At 39.8% G+C, this 13,973-nt stretch overlaps 1 protein-coding gene across 1 annotated transcript; it reads left to right on the top strand.

The window, feature by feature from the left end:
• The first annotated feature begins 6,366 nt into the window (after positions 1-6,366).
• On the top strand, positions 6,367-6,765 carry LOC123520124 (putative nuclease HARBI1). The gene has a single exon (XM_045282057.1). The coding sequence runs from the start codon at positions 6,367-6,369 to the stop codon at positions 6,763-6,765; it is 399 nt and encodes a 132-aa protein (XP_045137992.1).
• Positions 6,766-13,973: the final 7,208 nt, after the last annotated feature.

Raw genomic sequence — 13,973 nt, 5'->3', positions numbered from 1 at the left:
ATATGAATACCGGCCCTGGTGCGATGGTGGTGTGGGACTACTCCGCGCTCCAACCCTACAAAATGTAGGAACAAATGTGGTACCAGAGACCCCCTCCCCACAATCATATTGAAAGTGAAGATAACTACTGTAAATATAAAAAATATAGTTTTTTGTCATTTATGTTCTGAAATGTGATCATAGGCATCTCTGTATTCTTAAAGGAAACATGGTATTTCCATATCCCCCTCCTCAAAACATACGCTTTAGAAGAAGCAACTCAACCTCACGGATAGCTGGAACATCACAACAAGGGTGAAGGAAATGCAGCGATCACACCAGCTTTATTTTCTCCCTGATAACCTCTGCAGGTACACATATTGTTGTTTTATAAGGTTCATTACCTTATTTCAAAGAGATCATTACTGTTTTATATGAGAGCCTAGTATATATATGCTTTTATTATATAGATATTGTAACAGGTAAATCAGCTGTCAAAACAAGGTGAGAAACATTGTATGCTTTTCTTTTCAGCATGTTTCCACATTTACGTGATCTTGATCGTAAACACCAACGAGCACCTAGAAGAATATTAAAGGATCGTATGGATCCCTTTCATTTCCATACAGAGGAAGAGTTTATTTGCCGGTACAGACTCACCAAGCAGGCAACAAGGAGCGTGATTGAACAGGTGTCTCCAGAATTACCTGAAGTGCATGGCACTAGAGGTAAGCTTAACTACTATTTATCTGGTTTTAGACTTTTTCAGGTGTGTCAAAAATGCCAACGTTTTTAAATATGTGACCGGTAAAAATGGCAGATAGAAATACATGCAACAACTTTATCCTACATCATTGTGTAGATTTCTATCTGGTTTTAGACTTTTTCAGGTGTGTCAAAAATGCCAACGTTTTTAAATATGTGACCGGTAAAAATGGCAGATAGAAATACATGCAACAACTTTATCCTACATCATTGTGTAGATTTCTTAACTCTGCTTACATGTGTAAACTCCCACACACTCTCGCCGTCACTGAGAGAGGATGGCTCGTCTCTGGCTGCGGACGGGAAGAAGTGAAAATACCTATGGTATTACAGGGCCCGGGTACCTCTAAGTTAGTGTCCTGTTGATGTCCTACTGTCGCATAGTGTTGAAAGTGAGGGATATGGAGAGTGGTCCCTGAGATGAGAGTGTGTGTGGTGATTGTTTTGGCCATAATCAGCTAACGATAACAAACATGGCGGCTACTCCTAGACAACCCAAAGATTTTGAAGGTTTTGTAACTACTTCAATAGGACTGGAGAAATTAGATATGGATGCAAGAATCCAGGCACTGGAAAGTAAGTTCCTAAACATTTTGTCCAGAGAAGAAAAACTGGATAGAGTTATAGCCGAGAATGATTCGTTCAAAAAAGAGATCTATTTGTTAACGATAGCGAATAAAGAGCTTTTGAAGGAAAAAGTAAAGATGGAGAAAGAAAACCAACAACTAAGGAAACAATGTGGAGAAATGAAGGCTAAACTCCTAGAAATGGAGATGAAAATATCCGAAGGGGACTTGAGGAAGGAGGAATGCCTTAATCTAATTGATGCTGGGATGAAAGAAGTGAACCATGAACATCAGGAGGTACAAAGGTCCTTTAGGGAGATAGTGAAAAGGCAGGAAGAGGAAAATAAAATGATTACGCAGAGTAAAATGGTAAAGGCACTAAAGGAAAATGAGTATGTGGTGAGAGATATGCTGAAAAGAAAAAATGTGTGATCACAACAGGATTGAGGGAGGAAACTAACAGAAACTGGCAGGATAGGAGGAATAAGGAAAATGACAGGATTAAGTCTTTACTGAATAAGATCTCTGCGAGGGAAGAGGACCTATATGTTGAGGTAGAAGAAATTGTGAGATTGGGAGCTTTTGAGGAAGGCAAGAATAGACCATTAAAATTGAAATTAAAGTCTAAGGTGGCAGCTGAGGCCTTGTTGAGGAGGGCTTGGAAACTTAAGGACTCGGAGGAAACCAAAACAATTTACATAAGAAGAAATATGTCACAGGATGAGCGAATGAAAATGAAAGAGCTTGTAACTTAAGTGAAAGAGAGGAACGACGAAAGAACAGAGGAGGAAAAGACCAAGTTTTTTTGGAGTATGAGAAATGGGAGGTTAAAGAAGTGGTGGATAAAACAGGCAGAATAGACATTACATGGAAGAAAGAGACTAAGAATGGAATACAAGTGACTTACATGAATATAGATGGATTTCTGTCTAAGAGGCTAGAATGTATGGATTACCTAAGAAATAACGAACCGGACATAATGTGTGTAGTGGAAACAGAGCTAAGGCCCGAAATAAAGCTAGACTTGTTTGTTGTAAAACACTACAAACTATGGAAAAATGATAGAAAAAATAAAGGAGGTGGTGGTATAATGGTTCTTACTAAGGAAGATCTGATAGTGAAGGAGGTGAACTATAGTAAGAGAAATGAGGAAATGATAAGTATGCTTATAACAGATGGCAAGAGGGACATTAATATTATAACAGTATACATACCACCCAGAACCAGTGCTTGGGAATATGAACAGTACCAAATGGTGATGAGAAATACTCTAGACAGAATGAAGCAAGAACTCATCAGAAAGGATAGAGTGATGATAGTCGGAGACTTTAATTGTAAAGAAATAGTGTGGGAAGACTACGAAGTGGTGAATGGTGGTGAGTGGGCAGAGGAATTGTTAAAGGTAGCAACAAATAACTTGATGACACAGTGGGTGAGATCACCAACAAGGTGCAGGGGACAAGATGTTGCAGCAAGGTTGGATTTGGTATTTACCAGGGCATCTCTAAAGAGGAAATTGAACATAAATGTCCCTTGGGAGAAGCGATCATGATATCCTAACCTTTGAGCTGGATACGGAATTAAGCATGAATAAGATTGTGGAACGCAGGGAGAAAAAATTAAATTATATTAGGGCAAATTATAACCATATAAGGGAGTTCTTTAATGAAATTGACTGGTCCGTGGTATACCAGGAAAGGGATATGCAATTGAAATACGATAAATTTATGGATTTGTATAACTCTGCTGTGAAAAAGTTTGTGCCATATTACAGAAAGAGGACTTTAAATAATAAACAGTGGTTTAATAGAAATTGTGAAGAAGCAAAAAAGAACAAAGAAAAGGCATGGAAGAAACTTAAGAAAAACAGTGATGTATTATCAAGAGAAGTTTACAAAACAGCAAGGAATAGATATGTTGAAGTAAGGAGAACAGCACAGAAGGAATATGAACAGAGGTGGTGGAAAACTGTGATAGTGACCCAAAATGTTTTACAAATTCATAAATGGAAAACTAAATATAAGGGAGGCAATAGTAAAGGTAAAAAATGGGGAACAAGTATATGAGGATGCTGGAGATATAGCTGAAATTTTGAACGACAACTTTTGCAAAGTGTTTACAAAGGAGGAGCATTTTATGGGAGGAAGGCCTACGGAAATAAAGCAAATGCAGGACATCATGGTTACTAAGGAAGATGTAAGGAAAATTATAAGCAATCTGGATATTAACCCCTTCGCGCCGGATGTTAAAAAAGCCCGCCTGTATGATATACGGGTGGTAGTGCCACGCGCCCGAGTGCAGAAAACTCGTGCAAGCTTGTCATACTTGTTGTCTTTGTGTATTATGCTGCTATTTTTTAGTCACTATATCGCCTTCGAAGAGGAAAGTGGACGCTTCTCTCTTCGGAGAAAAAGAGAGAGAGAGTGAGAGAGTGTGACATTTGCTAATATTCTAGACACAAGCGGGAAGCATGTAGCTTATCTTTCGAGAGGAAGAGGGGAGGAGGAGGGAGAGGAAACGAAGGGAGGAGAGAGAGAGAGAGATTAGAAAATTTGTTGTTTTTGTATTTTTGTGTGTGTGTGTGTGTGTGTGTGTTTTCACGAATGTTACAAGGCGGGACGATGTAACTTATCTTCGAGAGGAGAGAGGAGGAAATAGAGAGGAGAGAGAGAGAGAGAGAGAGAGATGGGAACAGTCTATGCCATTGGGTAATTTTAGACACAAGGCACATGTAGCTTATCTTTAGTGATTGGTGGAGACAAGGATGGTGGGAGGAGCACTAGGATTTCAAGGACAGCATACGGCATGTGTAGTTGGTATCCAACAACTATAAGGGACAACTGAACTGAAGAAAGCTCAGAAAAGAAATATGACGTTTATGTAGGCGTCACCGTATTTGCTACTGGGGCTTCATGACGCCCACATAGGCGTCACCGTATTGAAGGGGTTAATAAATCAATGGGGCCTGATGGCATATCTGGGAGGTTGCTAAATGAATGTAAGGATCAATTGTTGAACCCCGTATTTGATATTGTGGAAACCTCCATACGAACAGGATTAGTCCCGAAAGAGTGGAAAAGAGCTGACATTGTGCCTATATATAAGAATGGTAGTAGGATGGAACCGCTAAATTACAGACCAGTATCGTTGACTAGTATATTGTGCAAGGTATGTGAAGAAGTAATTAAAGCTAAGTGGAGTGAGTATCTAGAAAGTGAAAACATTCTGAGTGAAAGACAGTTTGGTTTCAGAAAAGGAAGATCGTGCGTATCCAATTTATTATGTTTTTATTCAAGAGTGACTGACATACTACAACATAGAGTGGGATGGGTGGATGCTATCTACCTGGACTTGAGAAAGGCCTTTGATAAAGTACCACACAATAGACTGATGTGGAAACTAAAGAAGATTGGAGGAGCAAATGATAAACTAGCAAAATGGATGGAAAATTATTTAGTGGGAAGAGAAATGAGAACAGTGGTGAGAGGAAGGAAGTCCGAGTGGAAGAAGGTAACCAGTGGAGTTCCACAAGGGTCAGTGCTTGGTCCCATCATGTTTTTGATTTATGTTAATGATATGCCAGTAGGAATTGACAGTTACATGAACATGTTTACGGACGATACTAAAATTATGAGGAGAGTAAAGAATGTGGAAGATTGTAACAAGTTACAGGAAGATCTTGATAAAATATATGAGTGGAGTAAGGAGTGGCAGATGGAATTTAATATAGACAAGACCCATGTTATGAAAATGGGAAGTAGATACAGACCAAACTGGGATTACAGGCTGGGTGACAAGAAAATTAAAGAGACCAATGAGGAGAAAGACTTAGGAGTAACCGTGCAAAACATTTTGTCACCGGAGAAACACATTAACAAGATTTTTGAGAAAACATATAACATGCTTCAAAATATTGGCCTTGCGTTCCACTACCTAGATGAAGGAATGATGAAGAAGATATTATGTACCTTAATAAGACCCCAGTTAGAATATGCAGCTTGTGTCTGGTCACCGCATATGAAGAAAAATGTGAAGAAGGTAGAAAGGGTATAGAGGCTGGCAACAAGGATGGTACCAGGACTCAGGGAGTTAGACTATGAGGAAAGACTGAGGAAGCTGGGGCTGACCACATTAGAAGAGAGAAGAACAAGAGGAGACATGATAACTATGTATAAATTGGTGAACAAGATTGACATACTGGACAGAGTTGATAAAGGTGACCACAAGTAATCATCTCCGAGGACATGGAAAATAGCTAATAAAAGACATCTGTCTAAATGACGTGAGAAAATAGTTTCCCGCATCGTAACATTGATAAGTGGAATAAACTGAGCAGTGATGTCGTTGATGCGGTGTGTGTCAATCAGATGAAAGAGAGATATGACAGGAATGGACAAGGAGACAGGACACAGAGAGCTTAGCTCGGGCCCTGTAATACACAAATAGGTAAATACATAAGCATCAATACAGACAGTATGTGAATTGTGTGTATGTACTAAGAATTGCTTTGGTAGTTTTTTAGAGTCTTCCTGTCATTATTACCAGTCTGTTCTCTTCTAGACAAGTACCATAACTTTATGAAACCTTGAAATTCATTGCATTATCAAGTAACTTTCACATTTTTATTTAACTGGCCTTCCAATTCGACACCATCTGCAAGTTCTCATTGCATTAAGATACATGGCTACTGGCAGCTTCCAGCTCATCATTTCAGACTGTCTTGAGGTATCTCAAGCAGCTGTGTCAAGATGCATTAGCCGTGTATCAAAAGCAATTGCAATGCATGGCCGTCAGTTCACCAAGATGCCAGCACATAATGAAATCCTGCAGGTGATGGAGGACTTCAGGAATAATAGGATGCATAGACTGTACACATGTGGTAGTATCCAAGCCACCTGGAGACCGTTCTGAGGTTTTCAGAAATAGGAAGGGAAAATTTTCAATAAATGTACAGGCAGTGTGTGGTCCCCAGCTCCAGTTTTTTAATATAGTTGGAAGATGGCCTGGCAGTGCTCATGATAGCAACATATTTGGTAGGAGTCGTTTGTGTGCAGAGATGGAGGGTTGCGCACACAGAGGAATTTTACTAGGTGATGCTGGATATGCCTGCCGTCCTTTTGTATTTACACCTCTCAGAGCACCACAGACAGACCAAGAACGTAGGTATAATAGGTCTAACATAAAAACAAGGAACTGTATAGAATGGGCTTTTGGTGTGTGGAAGAGGAGATTCAGCTGTCTTGGAAAAACCATGCAGATTTGTTTAGAAAACAACAAAGCAGTTATAGTTGCAACAGCTGTGCTACATAACATTGCTATACAACAACAAGTACGTATGCCAGATGGTGATCCAGATTTTAATAATGATGATGACCCTGAGGAATACAACCCAGATGGACGGGGGCAGGCCACTGGTAATGCAGCACGGCAGCGGTATATCAGAGATTTCTTTTAGACTCTTCCTCAATAGACTAAGAATTTTCTATCCTTTAAGATGATTTTATAAGTTTGAATAGACAACATTGGTTAGGTTAATAAAAACTGTACATGTAAGATATCTATGAAATCTTTTATTCACCACAATTATTGATGAATATGTCTTATTACAAGACCTTGGTTAGTCCAAGTGTCAAGCAAATTGCCTAACTTTATTTGATTTTCTAGTTTCTTTTGTGATATATCTAATTGTAAATCTTTAATTTGTTTTTCTAGTTGGAGACATTCTTGCTCCAATCTTAAGTTGCTCAAATGTATATCATGCTCTTCCATTTTCAATAGCTTAATAACATATCATTACTACATGATGATGCCTATATCTTCTAATTTTCTGAAGCACCAATTAACCTAAATAACCAACATAAAGATATTCACTTGCATGAATATGAAGCTAGCCAGCCACATAGGCTGACCTAAATACTCAAAATATTAACTAGCATGAATATGAAGATAGCCAGCCACATGGGTTAATGTAACAAATCAATATATATCACTGAGTATGAAGGTAGCCAGCCACATGGGTTAACCTAACTAATCAATATATATCACTGAGTATGAAGGTAGCCAGCACATGGGTTAACCTAACTAATCAATATATATCACTGAGTATGAAGGTAGCCAGCACATGGGTTAACCTAACTAATCAATATATATCACTAGCTGAGTATGAAGGTAGCCAGCACATTGCTTCTTAAGCTAAATAACCAACATGATATACACCGGCATGAGTATGAAGGTAGCCAGCCACATGGCTTTTTAACCTAAATAATCAACATGATATACACAGGCATGAGTATGAAGCCACGAGTATGTATTAATTTCTTAACACAAATAGGACTGCATTCTTACTTACTTGCTCTTTTGATGCTCCCACATGCGCTTTACTTGCACCAATGTTTTAGGGGGGGACACAAGCCTGGTCAGCCTTTTCCAAGCCTCCGCTTTCTTGGTGATCATGCTATGATCTGTTTTTTTTTTATCAAGCAAGACTGCTTTGTTTGCTTGTATCAACTCTGTTAGGAGACTAATCTCCCTTTCTCCACTGTAGTGAAGTTTTTTCATTGTTAGCTTGCGGGGAGATAAACTTGGGGCGGCTGCTGTGGAGCGCTTCCTAGTTGTTGTGTCGGTCCCTCGTGGGAGATGGGCTGTCCTCTGGTAAACAAACCCCCCAACGCATACCAACCTTCCCGAGTCACAGTAGCAAGGCTACCAATCCCATCCCCACACCACACTTCGTTTTAAGAATACCAAAATATTGTGTGCCCCAAGGGTGTTGTGGGACAGGGTTCTGTCCTATCACCCACTCTCTTTCTATTATTCATCAATGATCTCCTAAATCTGACTCAATGCAGAGAAAACCTGGTTTTGTTCAATGCCTCAAAACTCAATTTCTACAACTATCTACTCGACATAACCTTCCAGACAACTATCCTCTCTTCTTCAATAACACTCAACTTCCCTCTCCTCTACATTAAACACACTCGGTCTATCCTTCACTAAAAATCTAAACTGGAAATTTCACATCTCTACTCTTGCTAAATCAGCTTCCAAGAAGTTAGGTGTCCTATGGCGTCTTCGTCCATTTTTCTCCCTCCCAGCTGCTTGCTCTGTACAAGGGCCTTATCCGCCCGTGTATGGAGTATGGCTCTCATGTCTGGGGATCCACACACACAGCTTTACTAAACAAGGTGGAATCTAAAGCTTTTCGTCTTATCAACTCTTCTCCTCTAACTGACTGTCTTGATTCTTTAAGTCACCGCCGCAATGTTGCATCTTTATCTGTCTTCTACCGCTGTTTTCATGCTGTCTGCTCTTCTGAACTTGCTAACTGCATGCCTTCCCCCCTCCTGCGGCCTCGCTGCACAAGACTCTACTTCTTCTCATCCCTATTCTGTCCATCTTCCTAATGCAAGAGTTAACCAGTATCTTCACTCCTTCATTCCCTACACTGGTAAACTCTGGAACTCTCTACCTGTGTCTGTATTTCCACCTGCCTATGACTTAAACTCTTTCAAAAGAGGAGTGTCAAGACACCTCTTACGTTAACTGGACCCTCCTTTTAGATTTTTCTGTTTTTTTTCTTTCTACTTTTCTTTTAACAGGGCCTGGCAACCAGCGGGATTTTTTTTTTTCCAACACTGTGTTTGCCCTTGGCCAGTGCCCTTGTAATGTAAAAAAAAAAAAAAAAAAAAAGGGGAAGGGGAAGAGATAAGAGGCTCCAAGGGTGGTCAAGTTTAAATCAGTACTGTGAGTGGCGGGGAGGTGTGGTGTGGATGACGTCATCACCCCTGCTTCCCTCATTAAACCTTTCACTGTACTATGATGCACTCTTGCTTTGTTTACTCTCAATGGAAGTTCAAGTTAGGGGTTAAGCTTGTTATAATCGGTTTGCTTAACAAAGTTTCGCTTAATGAAGGGTTTTTAGGAACGTAACCCCTACGTTAAGCGGGGGTTGCCTGTACTATATTGCCCAAAATAACAGCTTAACCCACAAAACTTGGGACACATCAATAGACGTTCATCACGCAAGACTTGGGGCATGTTGATAGATGTGTAGGCTTTTTACGGCTATATTTTGGCTATTTTCTTCCCGTTTTGTTTGCTTGTGAGCTGGCAACACTTCAGGAGTAAACATATGCTATACGTTACTGTGTTATCATTTCCCATGATGGATGGTGGGAGGGACAGTGATTTCACGGTGTCCGATTCCACCACCTCTCCCGCACGCCTTACTTCTACACCTCGGGTCTCTCGCCATGGTGCAGGGAGACAATTTTTGAATGAGAGTGGTATCAGAACAGGTGACAGGAGAGAGAGAGGGGGGGATACAAGGGGCCTGTTTACTATCACTCTAGCCAAGGCCACTGAACCCAATCGGACACAAGGCCACATATACCGATGATACGACCTCATTCAACGTGTGATATTTTGGTAACCAAAGCATCTAGAGACTTGTTTTTTTTTTGCATTGTAAAGAGGAAGAGTTGCTTTTGGGCAGAACACCATTTGTACTCAATCATTTATTGAATTTCCAAGTGTAATCAGTATGTGAATACAGGCTATTTTGTGTGTTTCTCGCCAAACTTTTACTTTTGGGACCCATGATCACAAAACTTAAGAAAAAATACACACTGCCGAGGAGCACAGACATACATGCACAAAGGATGAACAACGATACATAACACGGGCTGAATGTTCAGATGGATGCGGGTAGCCAAGCAGTCGCTGCACCACTTACCGATGGCTATTCGTCTTAAAAATATCTTCATATTTGAAGGCATAAATTATATGAAATATATATATATATATATATATATATATATATATATATATATATATATATATATATACAGTAAGGTCTCGGTTTACATCAGAGTTACGTTTCTGAAACATGACGTAAGTCGATTTTGTACGTAACTCGAGTTTCCGTACATTTCAAAGCATATTATCGAGTTTTCAACCAATCATTGTTTATGGTCATTCAGGTAAGTTAAAGGTTATATTGTTATATTATTTACAACTATGTAGGAATATGAAACAGGCTTGTTTTTGTTGTTGATTAGGGCCATGAACGCGAAGGACTGCAGGTTGCTGAGAGGGGTGGATGCCTGAGGCCGCCAGGAGGGTGGGCAGGTCGAATGTTGTGACGCCCACAGGGCGGACAGCTGGGATCGTAGTGCAGTGCGGTTGGAGTAGAAGCGTGGGCAGCGGGGCAGGAAATGCAATAGGAAAGGGCAATAGGGATCAGCAGACAGGCACAGACGGTGCAAGTCAGCTGCGAGTGTCGTGTGGCCCAGGCGAAGGCTCCGGAGTTGTTATTGTTGTGATGGGTGCGTGAGCCCTCAAGGTCGTCAACCTCCCCGTTGTCATGGTAACGGGCTTCCCATTTTCTTCTTCCCTCCCTCACACACAGCTGTTGCCTCCCTTCTCATGTCTTTTAATTATGTCCTCTTTTTCTTGTAGCATAATGGTTTACCTTTTCTTAGCATCACTGCTGTCACTAAGAAGTTTTCTCTTTGGTGCCATTGAGCAAGATACTAAGAACTTGAGTCAGTAAACGCAGAAGTAGGATAACACTCTTGCCAGGGGCGATGGTGTGGTGGAAGTGAGGCAGGGTGTTATTGTATTCAAGCGTGAGGCGGGCGGTGTGGCGGGCAACCACCAACAATAACAATAAATCCCGCACTTTACGATTTATAAAATTTTCAATTTTTTTAATCTTAAATTGCCTTATAGTGGACTGACGTAACTACGAGTTTGACGTAACTCGAGACCGACGTAACCGGGACTTTACTGTATATATGTATATATATATATATATATATTGTTCATGCTTTTTCCTCGTTCTACTCTTTTTTCTACTACTGTTTACTACTACTGTACTGCTGTTAATCACATCCAATAAAGTGAAAGAAATAAAACAAACAAGGCTAGGTAGAAGAGGGGAAACAGCAGTCAAATCAGGTCAGGGGATGGGGGAAGCAGGGATTGAAATTCCTCAGTGTCTCACACACACACACACACACACACGTCGCTGGCGGTGGAGGGCGGACAGCAGGGAGCTCCGTGTTAAAACCAGAGAAAGTTGCTGTGGATGAAAAAAGCAGGATACGACCCCTGGAGACACCTAGATGTGGTAGTGAGGGCGGGGAGAAGTTGACATCGTGAGTAATATAAAATTTAAACTGTCTTTGTAGAGGTTGTGTTTCGTCCAGCTGGCTTTGTTTACATGTGACGTCACAAGATGGCAGAGGGAGGAGGAACACCCAAATTTGAAGGATTTCAGCAGCGAGATGTGGAGGAAGGTGGTGAATTGAATTATAGACTGGGTTTGAGGAATGTTCATGGAATGGAAGAAATAATGGAAAAATCAATAGATAGAGTGGACACGCTGGAAGTGGACCAAGGAAAAATGTTAAAGGAAATCACCGAATTGAGAGTTGGACTGAAGGAAGTCAAGAATTTAAATGCCAAACTGCAAGAGGAAAATGACAATTTAAAGAAGCAGCTCAAGAGTGAGATGATGGAGGTGAGAAAGCACAATGATAAGGTTCAGCAGTCATTTAAGGTGGTTGAGGAGAAACAGTCTGTAAGGATAAAGCAGAGGGAAAGAAATGAAGAATCCTTAAAGAAAATCATAGAGGAGCAGCAGAAAGAGAAGCAAGGAATTACAGATAAGGTAATCAGTTTAATTAAGGAAAAGAAGAAACTGGTAAGGGACATGATGGATAAGGTAAAGTGTGTGGTGGTGTTTGGGGTAAGGGAAGAGAAGATAGTCAATAGATCTGAGAGAGAAGCAATGGAAAAGGAGAAAATTAAGAATATATTGATGACAGTTGCAGTGGAGGGAAATCAGGCAATATATTTGTTGGAGGAATTCCATATGATTGGGAAATTTGAAGAACAGAAGGAATGACCCTTAAAAATAAAGTTTGCAACTCAAGTACAAGCAGAAGTATTGACTGGGTCATGGAAGTAAGCTGGAAATGATGAATTTAGAAATGTATGGATTAACAAAGATTTGGATGAGGAGGAGAGAACTAGAGTAAAGGAATTGGTCACAGAGGCTAAGCAAAAAAACAATGAGGATGGAAGAAGAAAAGGAGCAGTTTTACTGGAGAATCAGGGACCTAAGGTTGAGAAAGAAATTTATCAGGAGGTAAGCAAAATTTGTTATACTAATGTTATGGATTGATGTCGAAAATGTTAGATATTGAGGAGTTCCTAGCAAGAGTTAAGCCTGATATGTTAGTATTGTGTGAAACGAAGTGGAAGGATGAGTGGAAAATACTGGATTGGAAATGGATATTATGATATATGGTTGAAAAACAGGTGTGGTAAGGGAGGAGGTGGAGTGATGATATTAACGAGGAAAAGTGTTAGAGTGGACAAAGTGGAAACAAGTAAAAACAAGTCTGAGATTGTGCAGATTGAAGTGAAAAATGGTAATGGAAAGTCAGTGCAGGGGTTTACATACCACCACTGACGAATGCGTGGACAAGAGATGAGCATGAGACTTTGTTGGAAGATACAATAAATGAGATGGAAAGGATTGTATCACAAGACAAGGATGTATTAGTCATTGGAGATTTTAATTGCAAAGAAATAAATTGAGAGGAAGGGACTTTTCAAGGAGGAGAGAATTCATGGAGTAACAAACTGATGAATTGGGCTGTTGATAATCTAATGACTCAATGGATTGACTATGAAACTAGAATAAGTGGGAAGGATAAACCATCTAGATTGGACTTGTTGTTCACCAGTGACGAAGAGATCATAGAAAAAATTAATTATGAATGTCCATTGGGAAAAAGTGATCACATACTAGTTGAAATAAGTCTGAGTACAGAAATATTGAAAATAGATGAGGGGTACAAAATAGAAAGATATAGATAAAATAAAGCAAATGTTGAAGAAATAAGGAGATACTTTGAGGCTGTGAGCTGGAAATGTTTTGAAGGTGAAAAGGATTTGCAGGAGAAATGGAACAAGTTTATCAAGATATATAATACTGCAGTGGAGAAGTATGTACCGAAGGGAAGAGTAAGCTGTCAAAAAGGGAAGGAGTGGTACAATGCTATATGTGAAAGGGCTTGACAGTGCAAGACCAATGCATGGAATAGATGGAGGAAAATGTGAATGCAAAGTATATGGAAAGATTATGTTGATGCTAGAAATGAATGTGTGAGGATTATGAGGGTTGAAAAACAGAACTATGAAAAGGATATAATGGACAAATGTAAAAGTAACCCAAAACAGTTTTATAGACATAAAAAAAAAAAAAAAAAAAACAAGGGTATAACTGGCCTGAGGCTTAATGGAAAACTATATGAAGAAGTACAAGAAATGGCTGAGGTGATGAATGAAAGGTTTCAAACAGTCTTTATTGAAGAAGGAGACTTTGACTTAACAGATAGTGAATTGGATGGATATAAACTAATTGGAGTAGAGGTAAATCAGGAGGATGTTATGAGACTGATGGAAAATCTAGATGTAAATAAGGCATCTGGTCCAGATGGAATTTCAAATTGGATACTGAAAGAATGTAGGGAACAGTTGGCAGAAAAGATTCATAGCCTGGTGAAGACATCGTTGTTGCAAGGGAAAGTACAGAAGGACTGGAAAAGAGCAAACATTGTACCTATATATAAAGGTGGTAGTAGGGAA

Source organism: Portunus trituberculatus, chromosome 46 (assembly GCF_017591435.1).
Source record: "Portunus trituberculatus isolate SZX2019 chromosome 46, ASM1759143v1, whole genome shotgun sequence".
NCBI classification, from domain to species: domain Eukaryota; kingdom Metazoa; phylum Arthropoda; class Malacostraca; order Decapoda; family Portunidae; genus Portunus; species Portunus trituberculatus.
This window is presented reverse-complemented; position numbering and strand designations above follow the sequence as displayed.

Bases quoted from the DNA above. Each gene is read 5' to 3' on its own strand.
- LOC123520124 (XM_045282057.1), top strand. From the start codon at position 6,367: ATGGAGGGTTGCGCACACAGAGGAATTTTACTAGGTGATGCTGGATAT.